Source organism: Oryx dammah, unplaced genomic scaffold, assembly GCF_014754425.2.
Source record: "Oryx dammah isolate SB20612 unplaced genomic scaffold, SCBI_Odam_1.1 HiC_scaffold_10, whole genome shotgun sequence".
Classification (NCBI taxonomy): domain Eukaryota; kingdom Metazoa; phylum Chordata; class Mammalia; order Artiodactyla; family Bovidae; genus Oryx; species Oryx dammah.
Window position 1 is genome coordinate 37,158,351 of NW_024070194.1, and position 17,156 is coordinate 37,175,506.

The 17,156-nt window shown below is 50.7% G+C and overlaps 1 protein-coding gene across 3 annotated transcripts in view; it reads left to right on the forward strand.

The window, feature by feature from the left end:
• Nucleotides 1–16,736, forward strand: part of WDR37 (WD repeat domain 37) — a 34,171-nt gene extending 17,435 nt beyond the window's left edge. For 2 of the 3 annotated variants that reach the window (XM_040247956.1, XM_040247955.1), the window contains exons 6-14: nucleotides 880–1,015; nucleotides 2,121–2,192; nucleotides 3,504–3,548; nucleotides 4,971–5,047; nucleotides 6,729–6,969; nucleotides 8,044–8,185; nucleotides 12,444–12,578; nucleotides 13,035–13,149; nucleotides 14,361–16,736. In XM_040247956.1, the coding sequence (XP_040103890.1) occupies nucleotides 880–1,015; nucleotides 2,121–2,192; nucleotides 3,504–3,548; nucleotides 4,971–5,047; nucleotides 6,729–6,969; nucleotides 8,044–8,185; nucleotides 12,444–12,578; nucleotides 13,035–13,149; nucleotides 14,361–14,492 (1,095 nt within the window). In that variant the 3' untranslated portion in view covers nucleotides 14,493–16,736. The remainder of the gene's footprint in view (nucleotides 1–879; nucleotides 1,016–2,120; nucleotides 2,193–3,503; nucleotides 3,549–4,970; nucleotides 5,048–6,728; nucleotides 6,970–8,043; nucleotides 8,186–12,443; nucleotides 12,579–13,034; nucleotides 13,150–14,360) is intronic. The other variant, XM_040247957.1, reaches the window with a different exon arrangement.
• Nucleotides 16,737–17,156: the final 420 nt, after the last annotated feature.

Sequence of the window (17,156 nt, forward strand, 5' to 3'; positions counted from 1 at the left end):
TCCTGGTGGTGGTGAAATAGTGGATTGTGTTTTAAGTGTTTATACTAAAAATAAACATAGATGCATTTGTAGGGCTTTGCTAAATCACTGTTTAAAGCAGCTGTAGAATACCTCGCACTTTTTTTTTAACTTGCTTTTACCATTTCAGTATTCTGATTAACTTTACAGGCAGAAAAGCCATCTTTTATCCCAGAACAGTTAAAAAACCAAACCCTTTCTGTTTTGTTAGCATCTCCCTCAGGCCCTTCCATTATGAGAGAAACGGGGGACTACGTGCTGTGTGGGTCATGTAGGACGACACCTGCTGACCGCTGTGCCTGAGTGTCCGTGCCAGACTGTGTGCTGCCTGAGGCCAGGGCCCGCTGGCCCTGCCCTGCCCCCTCCCCACTCCGGAGCAGGACTGGCTGAGACTGTGCTCAGTGACCTCACTTGTTATTTTTTCATTCCTTCCCACCTTAGATTCTTTTTCTCCTGGTTTGGTGTGAATTACTAAAAATAAGATAATACAGGTCTCCCAATAGTGAGAGTAATTAGCGTTCAGGGTTTGGGGTATACCTTCCTGACTTTTTATGTCATGCTTTGTTTTTTTTTTTTTTTTTTTTTTTTTTGAGAATTTGGAAATGTTGTGTGATAGTTTCGGTTTGTGTATGAGGACATGTAGGGTACACAGACAGGCAAGCAGGCGGTGGGGGGTGGTTGTGGGGTTCTTCTGAGGCTTTTGTAAGGACTTTGCCCTGCTTTATGAGATAACTGCACCTACACTGTGTTGCTATAATGTTTTAAATTTTCTTTTCAATGATTTATGCATTTTCCAAACACATTGTCTTATTTTTTTTTAACTGAGACATATTTGCTCAATAAATTCCATCACAATTTCAGATCGTCTCCAGCTTCAAGACCACCACATCCCGGGCAGTGTGCCAGCTCGTGAAGGAGTATATTGGCCACCGGGATGGCATCTGGGACGTCAGTGTGGCAAGGACGCAGCCTGTGGTGCTGGGGACGGCGTCTGCTGGTGAGTCTGGAACCACCCCAGCCTAGGGCAGGGCCTCCCTGGAGGCAGTGTGGCCAAACGCTTGGCCGTGTGCCTTTCGGCATCTGAGTGAGTGGCTGCGTTTGGAACCACTCACTGTCTGGGACACTGTCCTGTGGCACAGGGTGGATTGCCTCTTCATGGGATTAGGTAGTTGTGATTGGCTTTCTTGTCAGCCGTAGTCAGTGTACATTTGCTTTGATAGTGTATTTCACTTTTCCCCACTCGAGAGGTCCCTCCAAGGACGTGCTGTGTGGTCTGACAGCGCCCTGCTGGCCTGGTGTAGGGGTTCCACTGCCAGGAGTCCTGGGGCGGCATCAGAGAGCCCCATTCTCCTCCTTGGAGAGGAAGTGTCTTCTGAGAGCTAATAACCTAATAATAATAACCCTTTAGAAAAAATTTCCAGAATTAAAAATGTGCTCGCTTGTGGAAAAGGAGTGGCAACTTGTGAGGAGTTATGTGCTAAATCCAGCCTTTTTGAGTGGAAATAGGAAAAGTAAAGTCATTAGAATGATGAAGAAAGTTTTCTGTTGTTTAAAACTGTGTTCATACATGAGCACCCCAGATTATTTTGGAAATTTTAGCTTAAAAAAAAGCATACAGATTCCCTTTTATGATACTTCTGAAATCTCACATGGATAATCAGCACTTTGTGTCAGGTTTCCTTAATGAGTGTCCTTTTTATCTTTGTTTAGGAGAGGTCCACAGAGCATGGATTATCTCAGATAGTTTGGAACTGGAGTTGGGTGCTATTTGCATTTGAATATAGCTTGCTGTTCTGTACTATTTCAACAAGGTGACGAGCCCATGACCCATGGACCCTGGTGTCTCAGGTCCCAGGCCTGGTGCTGGCAGCATGACCATGCCCCGGGAGTCAGGTCCCCAGGTTCCCCTGCCAGTTCCATGGCCTCATGAGGGTCACTGGCCCCTTGTTGTCTTGCATCAGTTGGATTATACAGGAGTGTGAGCAAAATCCCATGAGGTACTAGTGGTGATGAAACTTCGCAGTTTAGAATTTTTATCCTCCTCTTTAATTAAAAAGACTAATGTTGGCAGCGGCTCACTTGTGTTTGTTTGGATCTTGCAGATCACACGGCTCTGTTGTGGAGTATCGAGACGGGGCGAAGCCTCGCCAAGTACACAGGCCACGTGGGGTCAGGTGAGCTGTAGATCGTGGGGTGTCCCCTTATGGGGGCCGGGCCTCGGCCTCTCGCCTTGCACAGGCTGGGACTGACGTGTGTGCACTGGCTTCGCACTGTCCAATTGACAAGGCTCCGTGGTGCAGAGGTGCTGTATGTGGGCCCTGTGGGTGCTGGTGGCCGCTGGGCTCCTTGCTGCGGGCACCATGGGCTGTCCCACTCTCTCCTCTTCCTTCTGGCACCCCGGCTCTGGGCCTGTGTCTCGTTGCCCCTGGCCAGCTCATCCTTCACCCTGCACACAGACTTGGAGGTGGTGTCCGCTGCCCGCCTCCAGGGTCTGCTGTATCCCCTACGGACTTGGATGAACACCTCCTCTCCCCCTCTTTGCTGGCACACCTCCCGTCCCATCAGTGAGGGTGAACCACTCTCCTGTCGGGGCTGTGGGCCAGGTCCTGCTTGGCCCCCCACCCCTGCCTCGTCCGCTGTTTGCTCCAGCTGGACCCTTCATCTCCCTCAGGACCGTACCTGGGGCTGCTGCTCCTGCAGTGGGTGTGACGTGCTGAGTACTCAGCATGAGCATTAAGAAAGCATTAGCTTGTGTGACAGATCCACGGGGGCCTTGTGCTCGCCCTTCTCACTGCCATTTCCACTTCTCAAAGTCAGCCGCTTGGGACAGTTTTAAATCTTCTGCTCTTTCCTTCCATTTAGAAAAATAGCCTGTCTTATTGTTTCTTACTTTTTTGGGTTTTAGATGAGAGGGGGCTCCTGTTAAGAAGGGAGATGGGCTCTGTGCTCCTTGTCCTCATTGCCGCACAGCGTGGCCCATGGCTCCCCGGACATATGCCCCGTCATCGCCGCACAGTGCGGCCCATGGCTCCCCGGGCACGTGCCTCACTTGCAGTCCCCAGCTTTGCTGTCCTGAAGGGAGTAGTGGTCTCATTTCTGTGCAGATTGTGAACTTGTGGCTTCTTTGGAGGGTGGATGTGTGGGCAGTGAACAGTGTCCCCCACCATAATCTACCTCTGCCTTTTGTAATTAAGTTTTCTTTTTTCATCTTGGTTTACTTTTAGCTCTCAGGGACTTCTCAGTTTTTAAGAGATCAAGTATTGTTTTTCTGTGTAGCCGATTCTTGAGTGGTTTGGTAGTTCATATTTAGTTATTTTGTGTTGTATCTCTGTTCTCTTTATTCATAGTTTAATAGAAGACTTAATATTGAACTATCATAATTCTTTAGTCTTTAAATTTAACCTCACAACATATACTGTTGTTGTAATAGATATTGATGATATATTCTTACCGTAAACCTGTTTTTCAATATTTTTACTTTGCAGTAAATTCCATAAAATTTCATCCATCAGAACAGTTGGCCCTCACCGGTATGTTGATTTTTTTTTTTAATTGAATAGTTATTGCTGATCTGAAAACAACTGTCATTCCTTATCAGCAGCATCAGGATTAGCCATGCCATTCACAGAAGTTGGTCGTTACTAGACATTTCACAAGTTAAATGGAAAATGAATAAAGAAAACAATACCAAGGGTTATTTTTAACCAGCAGTGGCTTGCGAGTTACTTCAGTTCTCCTGGAGGTCTTTTTACAGAGCCTATCCCTGCTGCCCACTCTCTGGCTCCTAGGCTCTCTCAGACCCTGTGGGCACAGAAAGGTCAATGGTCCTGGGTTGGGCACCTGCAGGGCTCAAGTCTTCACTTCTTCCCGAGTGGTCCTCCAGAAAGAGCTGTGGTCCCTTGGGTTTGTCTCCACCTCACCTAGTGGTCTCACAAACACTTTCATGGTCACAATGAGGAGTTGGCCTGTAAAACTGTGTGACCCTGTGGACCCCTGTGGTGTTTTGGGGACACAGATGTAACCTGGAGGGTGAGTGTGTGTCTAGACCAGTGATCAGGCTTTTCTGTGAAGGACCAGAGTACCTGTTTTCATCTTGAGGCTGGTTTTAACACGCCTGCACCTGTGGACAGGTGACAGCTAGTGAACATCTGAGCTGACTTCTGGGGAGCAGTCAGCTGGGAGTGAAGCCTTGTTATGGGGGCCATTTGTTGTGTGATTGGTGTGCCAGAGGGATACCAGGGACAGCTGGGCTGGAGAGAGGGGGATGAGGTCGAGATGTGTTGGGAGGCTGGGGTGGGGACAGAAGCCGGCAGAGTGGTGGCCTGGGGAGAGGAGGCAAATGGGGCTGGGACTGGATGCTGGCTCGAGAGGCCGGAATGTTGGGCACTTTGATGCCACGAGGCCCATGCTGCCATCCACTGCTTTGGGGGAGCTTTGTAGCCTTTGCAGCTAGGGAAGGTGGAGTCCAGATGGTGCTCCTGTGTGGGGTGGAGGCGGCCCTTTGGCACGTCTGCAGGCCACCTGTGCCTCTCAGCAGCCCTCTGCTTTCCTGGGTCTGAGCACCCCTCGCGGCCTGGCTACTGACAGTGAGCTCTCGGTGCCAGCTGCTCCCTGGCTGGGGCGAGATGCCTCCTGGTTCAGCAGACGGGATCGTGCACTTGAGTTACTATGGACTTGGGTGTCTGTCAGATTAGCCAGGTGGAGAATGAAATCCACGCCTTGTGGGTTTTCTCTGAGCCTTCAGAACTTTCTACCTTGGGATGGAGGGAATTATTTTTATAGGTATTTATCTCTGGGCACCTTTGCTATTCCTGGGAACATCTCAGAAGAGCCTGTTAAAGTCAAGTCGATCCCTTGTGATCCCTGAAGGAGTGGACTTAGCGGGGTCTCACCTGTGCTCGTCTGCGTGCCGGGTAACGCTCCCCCCCGCCCGCCCTGCTTTCTGTCCTCAGCCTCTGGAGATCAGACTGCCCACGTGTGGAGGTATGCAGTTCAGCTGCCTGCTCCTCAGCCTGCGGCCGACTCTAGTGTAAGCAGCACGTTTACTTACCCTGAGAGCACGACCTGGGGTATGTCGGTGGGTTCTGGACATCTGTGAGTTTTAGGAGGAACTTAATGGTTTCTGTTGTGGACTGAATGTGTGTGTCCCCAGATTCATAGCTTAGAACCCTCACCCCAGGGGCTGTCCATGGAGATGGGCCTTGGAAGACGTCACTAAGGTCAAGTGAGGTTGCAGGGTGGGGCTCTGACCAGCAGGATTGGTGTCTGGAGGAGAAGAGGCACCTGAGGGCTCCCTGTGCCTTCTCCCTGCGTGCACCGAGGCGAGGCCAAGCGAGGCCACTGTCTGCCTGCCAGGACACTAGCTGGGTGCCAGCCCTCCCCACAGGCTGCCCAGCAGACCAGGGCGTGCATCTGTCTACATCGCCTGTGTTTACATTTACTTTCTTTTCCACAAAAGTTATAACATATACATATGTTGAGTCCTTTAATTTTAAGGTTAGGTTAAATTCTTAGTGTTTTATATATTTGATTGTAGACAGCTTGTCTGTCTCATGTGAGATAAACCCTGTAGGTCAGTGGGGTGTGTGACGTCATTGTCACGTGGGTCACGTTTTAATGTTGGTGACAAGTTAGGTTGCATGTTGAGAAGAACGACCACAGGTTTAAACCACAGACCGCCCAGTTCCTCCCTGTCCTGTCGGATGTAGTTGCACCACGTCAGCCCAGTGCCTTCTTTGGGTCCTCATGTGGGCTCTCATCCTCCTCTTGGGTGACTTGATCTGATCTCCAGTTTCTATAGGGTATGCACACAGGGGCCCTCCCTGTGCTGCTCCCACAGGTGGGGGTCTTCACAGGCGCAGGACACTGGGTGAGTTCACGTGGTAGAGCAGAGGTTAGATTTCTGTTTATGTTTTGGCTGTAATTGTTAGAGGGTGATAGTAATCTTCCAGTTTTCTTATTTTTGCCTGTGAAGATTACTTTTCTCTTTTTAAACCTTTTAAACATTGTTCTGTTTGGAGATGGGTTAAGTAATTAATAAGTCCCAGTAACGAGTAAGAGTGAGCTCTTTAGGCAAGCAGTCTTAACAGTTCATTTTTTAAAATTTACTTTTATTTTTAAATTTTTGGCCATGCTGGGTCTTTGTTGCTATGAGGGTTTCTCTAGTTGCGGTGAGTGGGGGCTACTCTCTAGTTGTGATGCACAGGCTTCTCATTGCAGTGAGTTCTCCTGTTGCAGAGCATAGACTCCAGGATGCTGGGCTTTAGTAGTCTCAGCTCCTGGGCTCTGGAGCGCAAAGCTTGATAGTTGTGTCTCTCAGACTCAGTTGCTCCGAGGCATATGGGGTCTTCCTGGACTAGGGATTGAACATGTGTCTCCTGCATTGGCAGGCGGATTCTTTACCACTGAGCCACCAGGGAAGCCACTTAAGAATTCATTTTTAATTGGGTGTGTTATGTATATATTTTTTATTTTAAAGATTTTATTTTAACTCTGCTGTGTTTGTAGATGTGACACACACATCCTTGTGTACGTGTGTCCACGTGGTGTGTGCTCCTACATGGCGTGTGTATGCATGTTTACTTAGTGCCAGACACCTGCTGGGACGGTCATAATGGTCGTTAAGTCCTGGAAGGATAGGCGGTAGTGGTCTGACTGTGCAGCTGGCCTGCAAGGTCAGGATCCCCAGGGACCCACCTCTGCTTCCCCAGCAGCAGCTCTGTGGCGAGGACGAAGTGGAGTGCTCTGACAAGGACGAACCTGATGCAGACGCCGACCCGTCCAGCGACTGTCCCACCATCCGGGCGCCGCTGACATCTCTGAAGAGCCACCAGGGAGTGGTCATAGCTGCTGACTGGCTGGTTGGCGGGAAGCAGGCAGTGACAGCCTCCTGGGACAGAACGGCCAATCTGTATGATGTGGAGACGTCAGAGCTCGTCCACTCCCTGACAGGTGCGTCTTGCAGGAGGGACTTCTCGTCTGGATTGAGTGTTGGCACAGCTGTGATTTTCAGAGATCCTCCTGAGTAATGGAGCCATTAGAGGTTAAATTTATCTTTTCTTCATGGGGTGTAATTGCATCTAGAGACGTGCAGTCTGTAGATATTTGAATGTGGTTGGTGTGTTAGCTTTTTTTTTTTGCTTTATTTCCACACACTTAGTATCTTAAAATAACATGAATTTATAACATGGTGTCCCTTGGCCAGGAGTTTTGGGCATGTGCTTGCTGACGCTCTGATTCTCAGGGTGTTGTGGGTGGGATGAGAATGCTTGGGGGGTTGTGCCCTCACCTGAGACCTGCGGTCCTCTTCCTGCCATTGCAAGGATCCCTTGTGGCCGTTTTTCTGCTGGTTTTCGGCTGGGGGCAGCTTTCAGTACCTGGAGGCGGCCGCAGGCCCCCTCCCCCGGCCCTGACAGAGGCTTCTCACAGCACGCTGTTGGCTTTCCTCCAGGCCAGCAGGAGTGAGTCTCTCTCGGGACCCTTAAAAAGGCTCACCTAACTACAGCAGGCCACCCAGGAAGTCTGTGTTTTTTTGACTAACTAAAGACCATGCGATTTGGAGGCCTTAGTCGTATCTGCAAAACCCATTTTTCGTTATAATGTAGTGAGATCACCAGAATACCATCCCACTCATCTGCAGGTTGTGCCCACATGCAGGGCAGGAGTCCAGCAAGGCGTGTACAGCCTCCTGCCTGCCACCGGCCTTCATACCTGCTTGTCAGTGTGTTTTGTCATTGAGTGACAGGGATGAGTCCCACCGTGTGCTCCACCCGTGGGTTATTAGAGGTTCTTCTCACATTCGAAACTCAGAACTGTACTTTCTCACACATTTGGCCGTTCGAGACCCTCCTGACCTTTCATCCGTCGGGGTCAGGAGTGTCCCTCCCACACTGCTCATTCAGCTCTTTCGAATGCACAGGGCGAAGGGACACAGGCCCCCCTTGACCCCACACACTGTCCCTGCAGCTGCCTTTCCTGGGAGCCAAGTGGGGGCCTCACCGTGACTGCGTCTTCCATCTCCCACAGGGCATGACCAGGAACTGACGCACTGCTGCACGCACCCGACCCAGCGGCTGGTGGTGACCTCCTCCCGCGACACAACGTTCCGTCTGTGGGACTTCCGCGACCCTTCCATCCACTCCGTGAACGTGTTCCAGGGCCACACGGAGTGAGTCTCGGTCGCGTAAATGTCTTTTTAACTCTGGTCTGGTCTGGGCTGGGAGGTGACTGGGTTTTCTAGAGTGGTTTTCTTGGTCCTCTTAACCCAGTGGTTTTCTGAGCATTGAAACAGACACTCAGGTGTGCTGTTCTCAGGAGTGTGGCTCTTTCCCTTGTATCATCCTAGAAAGTCCCTGTGGAGTGTTCTCAGTGGATGGTTGCTTACGCAGAGGCAGTGTTTCTTACTGTGTGACTGCACGGTTCATGTTGTTAGGATGTGGAACACACTTTGGGAAAGCTTATCTTAGGGTGTATTTTCATTTATAGGGACTCAGCACAAGTTCTCTAGTGAAGTGTGTTGGACTCAGCATCTTCTGTGTGAGTACTTTAACACGAAATACAGGTAATTCGAGTTTTCTGTGTGCTGGTTGTTCCTTAGGCAAGGTGTAGTGGTGTAGGCTTCAGCATCACTGACTCAGTTCTGTAGCCCAGCTTCTCTAGGAGCTGGGGGGGATACTGTTTCTCCTTTTCATTTCTGGTACTGTTACCCCAACTTTCACGTGGCTCCTGTGCCTTTTTCAGAAAGTAGGGTTTGAGATATAATACCTCTCTGTAAGATAAATGAACGTCTGTAGGTGACGAGTCCCCCTGAGATCTGGCTGTATTATTTTTGCTGGATGGAGAGAGAGCTCCGGGTGGAGTGTCTGTTTAGGGTTTTCATTATACATTTGTGAAAAAGACAAATGAGCCCCCCACCCCCTTTTTGGTATGTTAGTTTTATTTTCATGTTGTATTATGAAATTTTTTCATTATAATAGGAATCTTAAGAGGATTTATGTAGCAAAGCTTGGGGTCTGTATTATTAAAGCTTTTGGTGGCCCAAGGTGTACCAATTTGACTGAAAAGCAATTTTAGAGACCTTTTGTAACCAGCTGTTTTCCTGATAACTGGGGATTGTAGTGTGTCCTGTTCTTGGAAATGACAGAGATGTTTAGTTGGAAAAATCTGGACTATCACAGGAATTTCAGCTATTGGCAGTTCATTTCTCATGTATTTCTGTCATCAGCTATAGCCGGAACCCAGAACTTTTTGTCTGATGGGCTCAGTCCTTGTGTGTTGATGTGCTTTCCACCACCGCCTGAGGATGGCCTGGTGGGGACAATGCCCTGGCTCCCCTGTGACGTGCAGTCAGTGGGGCTGGACTCCGGCTGTGTGGGTCGGATCCAGGGCCGTTGCTGTGAACAGCTCTCACTGTCATGAAACTTACTGTGGCGCTGGAACCCCTGCTGCCCTTGAGAGAAGCCCCTCAGCACCACCGCCTCCTGTGGAGGGCGGCAGAGTTGTCACCCTGTTTTTAGTTTCATTTTGTTTTGTTTCCATTGCGGTAAAAAGGGGCCAGCAGCGGAGGCAGTCACTGGTCATTAAGCTTCCCCCGTGGGTGGCCGATGACTCCAGGCTGTGCCCAGCTGATGGTGTCTACACGTGCCATAAACTCTGGCATTGAAGAAATCGGAAATTAGCTCAGCACGGAATATTTCATTCTGAGAATGCAGTTTTTTCTTTCTTTTTGCCTAAATTCCTTTCATATAATTGTTTACTTTATTCCTAGAGTGTGAACTCAGGTGCTTTCTTGTCTAAAGAAAATAAGATACGATGTCTCACAGAAAAATTTCTTTCTGTCTGCACTTCTGGATCTGATAAGGTGTTGGCAGGATGCCTTGAGTGCCCTGGGGCGGGGAGCAGGGTGTGGTGGCGGTGGTGCCTGCAGGTCGCACCCATGCCTCTACACGTGTCATGTTCCGTGCTGCCCGTGTCACTTCTGATGGGTGCTGCACGCGGCTCTGAGGCCTGTGTGCACGCGACCTTGTCAGGGCCCTCGGCTGGATGGTGTCAGTACCCTCTGTCGTGTATTTTCTCATAGGACGCAGGGCCTGGCACGTGCTGGTCAAGGGAGTGGTTCTGGGATTTAGTTTCATTGTGAAGTGAGCAGGAATGTTTGCACTGAGCCTGGGGGCAGCTGGAGAGGGGTATCAAGTGAGGTCTGGCCCTGGTGCTGGAGTGTCCCCTGCCCTCCTCCAGGGGAAGCTGGACTTGAAATCCCAGAAAGAATCGGTGTGGTGCAAACCTGACTTCCTTTGAATGCTTGTTATCTCAGGGTCTGCTCCTTGGGGAGCTGGCCTTCCAGGACTTCTCAGAAGTTTGTGTCGTTGGGAGATGAGTTTCCATTTCTCACTCAGGTATCTGAGATCGTGAACTGCGGGAGCTGAGCATTCTCTAACTTGGGGGGCCCGTGCTCGTGGGAGCGGCGCTCAGGGCCCAGCCTGTCCCCGAGGATGGGTTCTTCCTCGGGGACCTTAGCTTCTTGAACACAGCTTTGAGGCCAGTGGGTGAAAGGTGGGGGGCTGCCCGAGCCCTGTGAGCACCATCGGTTAGGTCCTTGTGGGTTTGTGTGCAGCAGCCACCAGGCAGGAGGGTGGCGTGGGCCATGTGTCACGTCACACCTGGGTCTGCACTCCACATGCCCCTTATGCTGCCTGCAAAGGTGGAAGAGTTGTGAGGGTCTGCCTGGGCCCCATTGCTGGAATGTGTGCTCTCTGCCTGCTCACTCTGCCCTGTCGGAGGCCCCATCCCCTTCAGAGTGAGAAGGTGCCTGTGGTTGGTGCCAGAGGAGTTGCTGCCTCCTGTCTCCGGGCTTCATTTTCCATATTGTGCACTTTCTTCCTTGGCTGGGAAGTTTCAGCAGATTGTTATGCAGAGCAGCAGTTTCCCTGTGTGATGGGGGGACAGCTGTGGGTCCTAATGAGGAGCCCAGCTTTCCGTCTCCTTTGATGGAGGCCCGCAGAGGATGCGGAACGAACGTTCTAGGCATGCCGCGGCGGTGGAGCCGCTATGTCAGCTGGAGGCACACGCTCGGCTGCTCTTGGCGACAAGATAAATGAGGCGGCGGGCTCTGGTGGGGCCGGGCCTTCCACCGCCCCAAGGGACCGTGTGGGAGAGGCCTTGGGAGGACAGTCCTTGGAAGGACTGCAGCCAGCCTCTCGCTTTGATGCCCCATGATACCAGTCAGGGTCCTGATGCATTGAAACCCAGTGTCTTTCAGCATTTCATTAACAGAGTTTGACAGGCTTTGTGGGACTTTTCGCACTAATTTAGCAGAGTGTTAACTGAGGTTTAACTGGGCCAGACCTCCTGAGGCCTCACATCCACAGGGAGGTCACCAGCAGTGGAGGTGTCTGCCCTAGGGCCTTGTCAGTGGCCGGGCGCTCAGATGGCCCTGTGACCTGAGGGGCAGCAGCACCTGGTTCCCACTCAAGCCTCCACTGTGTCCTTGTTGTCAGATGAGGAGTTTGGATGAGTCATCGGGTTGCTCTTGGGGTTGCCCTTGTCTCCGTCTTCCTCCTTGTGGTGCACTTGGCCTTTGACCTTAACACGGTGCCCTCCAGGTCCATCCCTCTGTATGGACCGCATCCTCTTTACCCAGTCCTGTCAGTGGACTTTTTGGTTGCTTCTGTGTTGTGGCTGTTGTAAGCAATGCTGCCATGCACTTTGGGTCGTGTTTTTCTTTTTTTTCAGTATAAATACCCAGGAGTGATATTGCTGGGTCACATGATGGTTCTGTCTTTGAGGAATTTCCACAGTGTTTTTCACAGTGGCTGCACCAATTTACATTTGTGTCAACATTGTAGGAGGGTTCCCTTTTTCCCCACCCTCTCCAGCGCTGATCGCTTGTCTCTTTGATGACGGCCATTCTGACAGGTGTGGAGTACCAACTCACTGGGGTCTGGTGTGCGTTTCCCTGGTGATTAGTGATGTTGAGCACGTTTTCATGGGCCTGTTGGCCATCTGTAAGCCTCCCTGGGAGAAGTCTGTTCAGATAATTTTTTAAATGGTTTTTTGTTGTTGTTGGAATGAATTTTTTTTCCAGTGCTCTGATTGAATTGTCTGAAAGTCTCAGTTGGGATGAATGTTTAATTGTCTGCTCTAGAGATTTCGGTGGGTCCTGTCTATTTGGCCCGTCTTGTCTGGGAGCCTTCTCCTTGCTCCACTGCCGGGATGAGGTGAGGCTGCCTTGGAGAGGTCAGTGCGGCCCCTGTGAGCTGGCAGGGGTTAGCAGGAGGACCAGTGAGCGGAGTTGACGACTCATGGTGTCCACATCCCCGCCTCTCTGCCCTCCCGACAGGCCCTGGGGTGGCAGGATTGGGTGTCTGCTGTGCAGTGTGGACAGGGACTTGCTGACGAGGTTCTGACCCTGTGCCCTCTCTCGGCAGCACTGTGACCTCCGCCGTGTTTACCGTGGGAGATAACGTGGTCTCTGGCAGTGACGACCGCACTGTGAAGGTCTGGGACCTGAAGAACATGCGGTCCCCCATTGCCACCATCCGCACAGACTCTGCCATCAACAGGTGATGGGTGCTCCTCTGTGGACCATTAGGGTGGCCTTAAGAGGCGGCTTGTGGCATGTGTTGGCTTCCTATAAACTTGTATTCACTTGTAGGGCCTTGGGAAAAGTGCTTTAGACTCCCAGGAAAATATCTTTTATTGATCCTCTAATGCACATTCTGTATTCTATAAGTACTGAAATCTGGGTATAAAATCAGGTTGGTGTGTTGAGCTTTTTAAGAATTAAGAACGAAACATTTTTGGCCAGAGGTTACTGTGTAGCACATGTAAGTTACAGGTGAGTAACTCGGCCCATTTTCTGATGCCATAGGCTGGTAACACCTCGGTTTGCTAATGTGTTTTGGCTTGAAGAGTGGAATGTGTGAAACCCCCACTACATTATCGCCTGTAATGTCAAAAACTCGTGTTGTCACTGTTGGTTACGTAACTTAACTTTTCTCTCCTCCTACGCATTGTAGGATCAATGTGTGTGTTGGCCAAAAAATCATCGCCCTCCCCCATGACAACCGCCAGGTGAGGCTGTTCGACATGTCGGGTGTGCGGCTGGCCAGGCTCCCACGCAGCAGTCGGCAGGTGCGTGCTGGGGCCGCCTGTGCGGGTGGCTGGGGGCGGGGCTCGCTCTCTTGATGTGGGGAGCTCCCAGCCAGCCTGGCTGTGTTCAGTGCTCCAGGAGCCCCTCCTGAAGGAAAGAAGTTAATTCTCACAGTGGGTTTTAATTACCCAAGTACATTCAGAACAACAGTCTGACATGCAGTCAGCAGAAGAAAGTTCACAGTTTTACACCCTCTTCTTACCAGGGCTCCATCAGAAGTACTTGGTCATTTGACTCGAGAGCGCTGGGGCCCAGTGAGCAGAGGGGTGTGAGTGGGTGCGTGGACCCAATGGGGGTGCTCTGCGCCCCCCGCTGCCCAGCTTCCTAGCCCCTCCCCCGCTGTGAGGTCACTGACACCAGTGTCCTGCCCTGAGCCTGGCGTTTGTGGTCTCTTGTCCGGAGCCCTGACTTCAGTGCCTGTCTCGGGTGACCCGCTGCAGGTTTCTCAGTGGTCATGGAGGGGAGGCCTTGATCCTGCAGTGGATTGTCCCTCCACTGGCGGCCCTGGGCCTCTGGCCTGGGAAGGCCTCCCCAGTATGTGGATGACACCCCGCCATGGGACGTCTTGCAGAGGGAATTTTGGTGCTGTTCTGTTGAGAGTCTGTTTTACTTATGGGATTTCTGTCAGCTTTTCTGAATTCTGCCCTGTACCTGTTGTATATTATAGTAATAGGTCAGTGTGTCCACTTTAAACTCCCCAGATAGCCTGCAGTGTTTGTTCCAGCATTCTGAAGGTGGCGGGAATCTACTTGAAAGGCTACTTATTTTATCTTTGTTTTATTTGGCACCAAAGGTATATTTCTAGCTCCTTTATTCCTTGAAGCAATTATTTGTTCAAATGTACTTGGGGTCTTTGAGTGAATTATATTTGTTTCTTCCCACATCATCCATCCTCATTTATTCATGAAAACATCCCAGAGGATGTTAATCCCATTTAATGTTTAATGTTTAATCCCGTTTCTGCATTCTTCCTGTTGACTGCTGTCTGACTCCTGTTCTTGGAGAAAGGGTCCTGAGGCGCTGGTTGGGCGGCACTGAGCTCAGCCATGTTCCCACCTCTTGTTTCCCGGCAGCTCCCCCAGCAGCACAGGAGGTCTCCTGACTGGTCCAGTTCACAGCCCCCCTTTCTGACGGGTTGTGGGGGTGTGGTCCTGCTCAGGCCCTGCTCTGACGGCGCTGTACCTGGTTGCAGGGCCACCGGCGGATGGTGTGCGGCTCAGCCTGGAGCGAGGACCACCCCGTGTGCAACCTGTTCACCTGCGGTTTTGACCGGCAGGCCATTGGCTGGAACATCAACATCCCGGCGCTGCTGCAGGAGAAGTGAGGGCCGTTCCAAGGCTCCCGCCGGCCGGGGACCGTGCCTGCCGGCTTGCTGGGCGCTGGGACGCCGCGGCTGTGGGCGGTGGGCCTGAGCAGGGCGCTCTCTCCTCGCTGTACCCAGCTTGCATGAAGTGTCCAGAGGTGTGCCCTGTTGCTTCTTTCCGTTTTGTGTGTGTGGGCATTGCGGCTATGAGGTGGACCCCCTTCCGTGGCCGCTGGTGTAGTGAGTCCCTGGTGTGTCGGGTGACAGGAGGGCGGGGCACCTGGGCGAGTGGTCAGTGGTCTCTGGAGCGATGGTGCATGTGTGCCTGTCCGGCAGAATTGGGCAGAGACCTCACGTCTGTGTGGGGTTCTGGCTTCTGCTAACTCAGCTTCACCTCTGTGTTCTGTTACAGTTGTGAAATCTGCTTGGATTTTAGAAGTTAAAAAAAGCGTAGAGTGTTGAATTTGCAACATTTGGACAGTTTCTTTTGAAAAGAAAAATTTTCTGCTCTTTTTATGGAAAACCATTTCAATCTCCTGAGGTATCTCATGCTGGCAAATTCTGAAATAGAATGGTTCTAATCACTGATTCCAGATATTAAGTAAACTTTAAAGCACTTTAGTTTATAGCTGTGGTTATAAACAATTTCTAGAAGTTTCAGATGATTTATCCATTGAATGTGACTTGATCTTTCTAGAAGGCCCTGCTACCTGAAGACAAACCTTATTTATTTTCTACACCTTGGGTTTGCATGTTTCCAAGTGGGTTCACTTCCTGGCGGCATCTGAGAGCCAGCAATGCAAATAAATGAGTTCTACCTCAGACATGAAGTATTTGGGAAACTTGGGTGTCACTGCTAGTGGCTCAGGCACTTGTGATTTAGAGCTGGAATGAGCTCATCCAGAAGGCAGGAGAGGTGGGTGCAGCGATGGCCTTGCCCAGGAAGGGCTGCCAAGGGCCCCTTCTGCCTGGAGCCTGTCACTCCTGCCTTCTAAGGACTTTCTGTCCAGTGTTCACGAGTTGTGTTTCTTGTTGAGTTACAGTTTGATAGCGAGACAGTGCCCCCCAGCCTCCCCCCTGCCCCATTTGTAACCCTTGGAGGCTGTCCTGGGACAGGCACGGAGAGGGACACTGGTAGCCATCGTGTTGGCCTCGTCCCATCACCACTTCCATTTAGTGGTGTCACAGGTGGGGCGGCCTGAATGCTGGTCCTTCACCGTCGGGTCCTTCGGTCAGGCCCCATGGTAGCCGACCTCAGGCCTCTCGGCCCTGGATGGTCAGGACTGGGTCTGGGGGACCCCTGGCTGGGTGGGAGGGAGATCTGAGTAGTGAAGGTGAGACGGCAGGAGTTTCAGGGCAGCTTTACAGCAGTGGCGGCTCAGGAGCTGATGTTGGAGTCTGACATTCCCTGACTGTGGTGTGAGGATGGGCCCCCACCCTGGGTCTCACTCAGAGCTGCCCTCCCGCCCCCACACACACCGGCTTCTCTTCTGCTTTAGTCTCACAGCTGAGTGTCTTACTAGAGTCACTGCTAGGAACATTGGAAAATGTCTGCACGTCATTGCTCCAGACTTACCCAGATCTCTGCCCGCTGAAACAATGGGCAGCGAGTGAACTCAGCGTGTGTGCCAGCCGTGTGGCCGTGCTGATGAGGCTCCACACGCAGCCCCATCTCCCTCCCCCAGTCCCCTCCCTCCCCAGGGCTTGGCCCTTCTCAGGAGCGGGACCCGCCACTGTGGTCATGGGGCGTCTTCAGGCGTCATGAAGGAGCTGGGGGTGCTGTGTGTGCACACCTGTTTGTGCACGTGAGTGTGCGCGGGGATGTGTGTGCATGCGGCTACAGTGAAATCATGTGGCCCACTGCCTTGATCTCATGAAGCAGTGTTTGGAAGTGGGAGTGGTTTTGTCCATGTGCCGATGAGTCCAGAATTTCCTGTCACAGCAGGAGGAAATGTGTGTTTACTGGAAACCATGTGTCAAGAGAATTTCTTGAGAGGTGTGTTGTTGAACAAATGACACCCTTTCTCAGCCACTGCACATCAATTTCTGCAGAGTGAAAATTCTGTACCTATTCTGGAACTGAAGAATCCTATGTAAATCATCTGTTGCTTAAATCTGTGAAAAAATAAGGTTTTTTGGGGGGGAAAGTGTGCATTTATAAGTGTTGTGTAGAAGCAGGTGTTTTTACTGTGTTGATGTAATTGTTCATAAGTGTTCAGTGTCTTCATTGCAGTATGAGATTCATTAAAAATCCATGTTCTGTAACTATTGTTGCAAAAGTGTTGTTATTAGGAGTTTTAAAAAATTATTTGGCTTTTTTTTCATGTTTTTGCTTTGGTAAAGCATTATTAATGGCTACTGAACATCACAATCATGTAGAAAGTGAACAAGTTTATTATAGTATTGCCCATTTGAAAAACTTTACTTTTAGACTTCAAAGCTCAATTGTGTTTTATTTTCTGTTATACTATAATTAAATAAACCACATTACATTTCTCCATTCCTGCATCACCACCCCAAAATTTCTGAAGGGAGTTAATAACTTGACAAACTACAGTCCTTTGCCAAAGTTCCTCCGTTTCATAAGACATTTGTCTTGTCCTTACTATAGTTAAGCTTGTTTGAAAGTTGAAAACAATTGCAGTTATAGCAAGTGACCTGTTACAGAGAGAGGGCCTGTTTTCT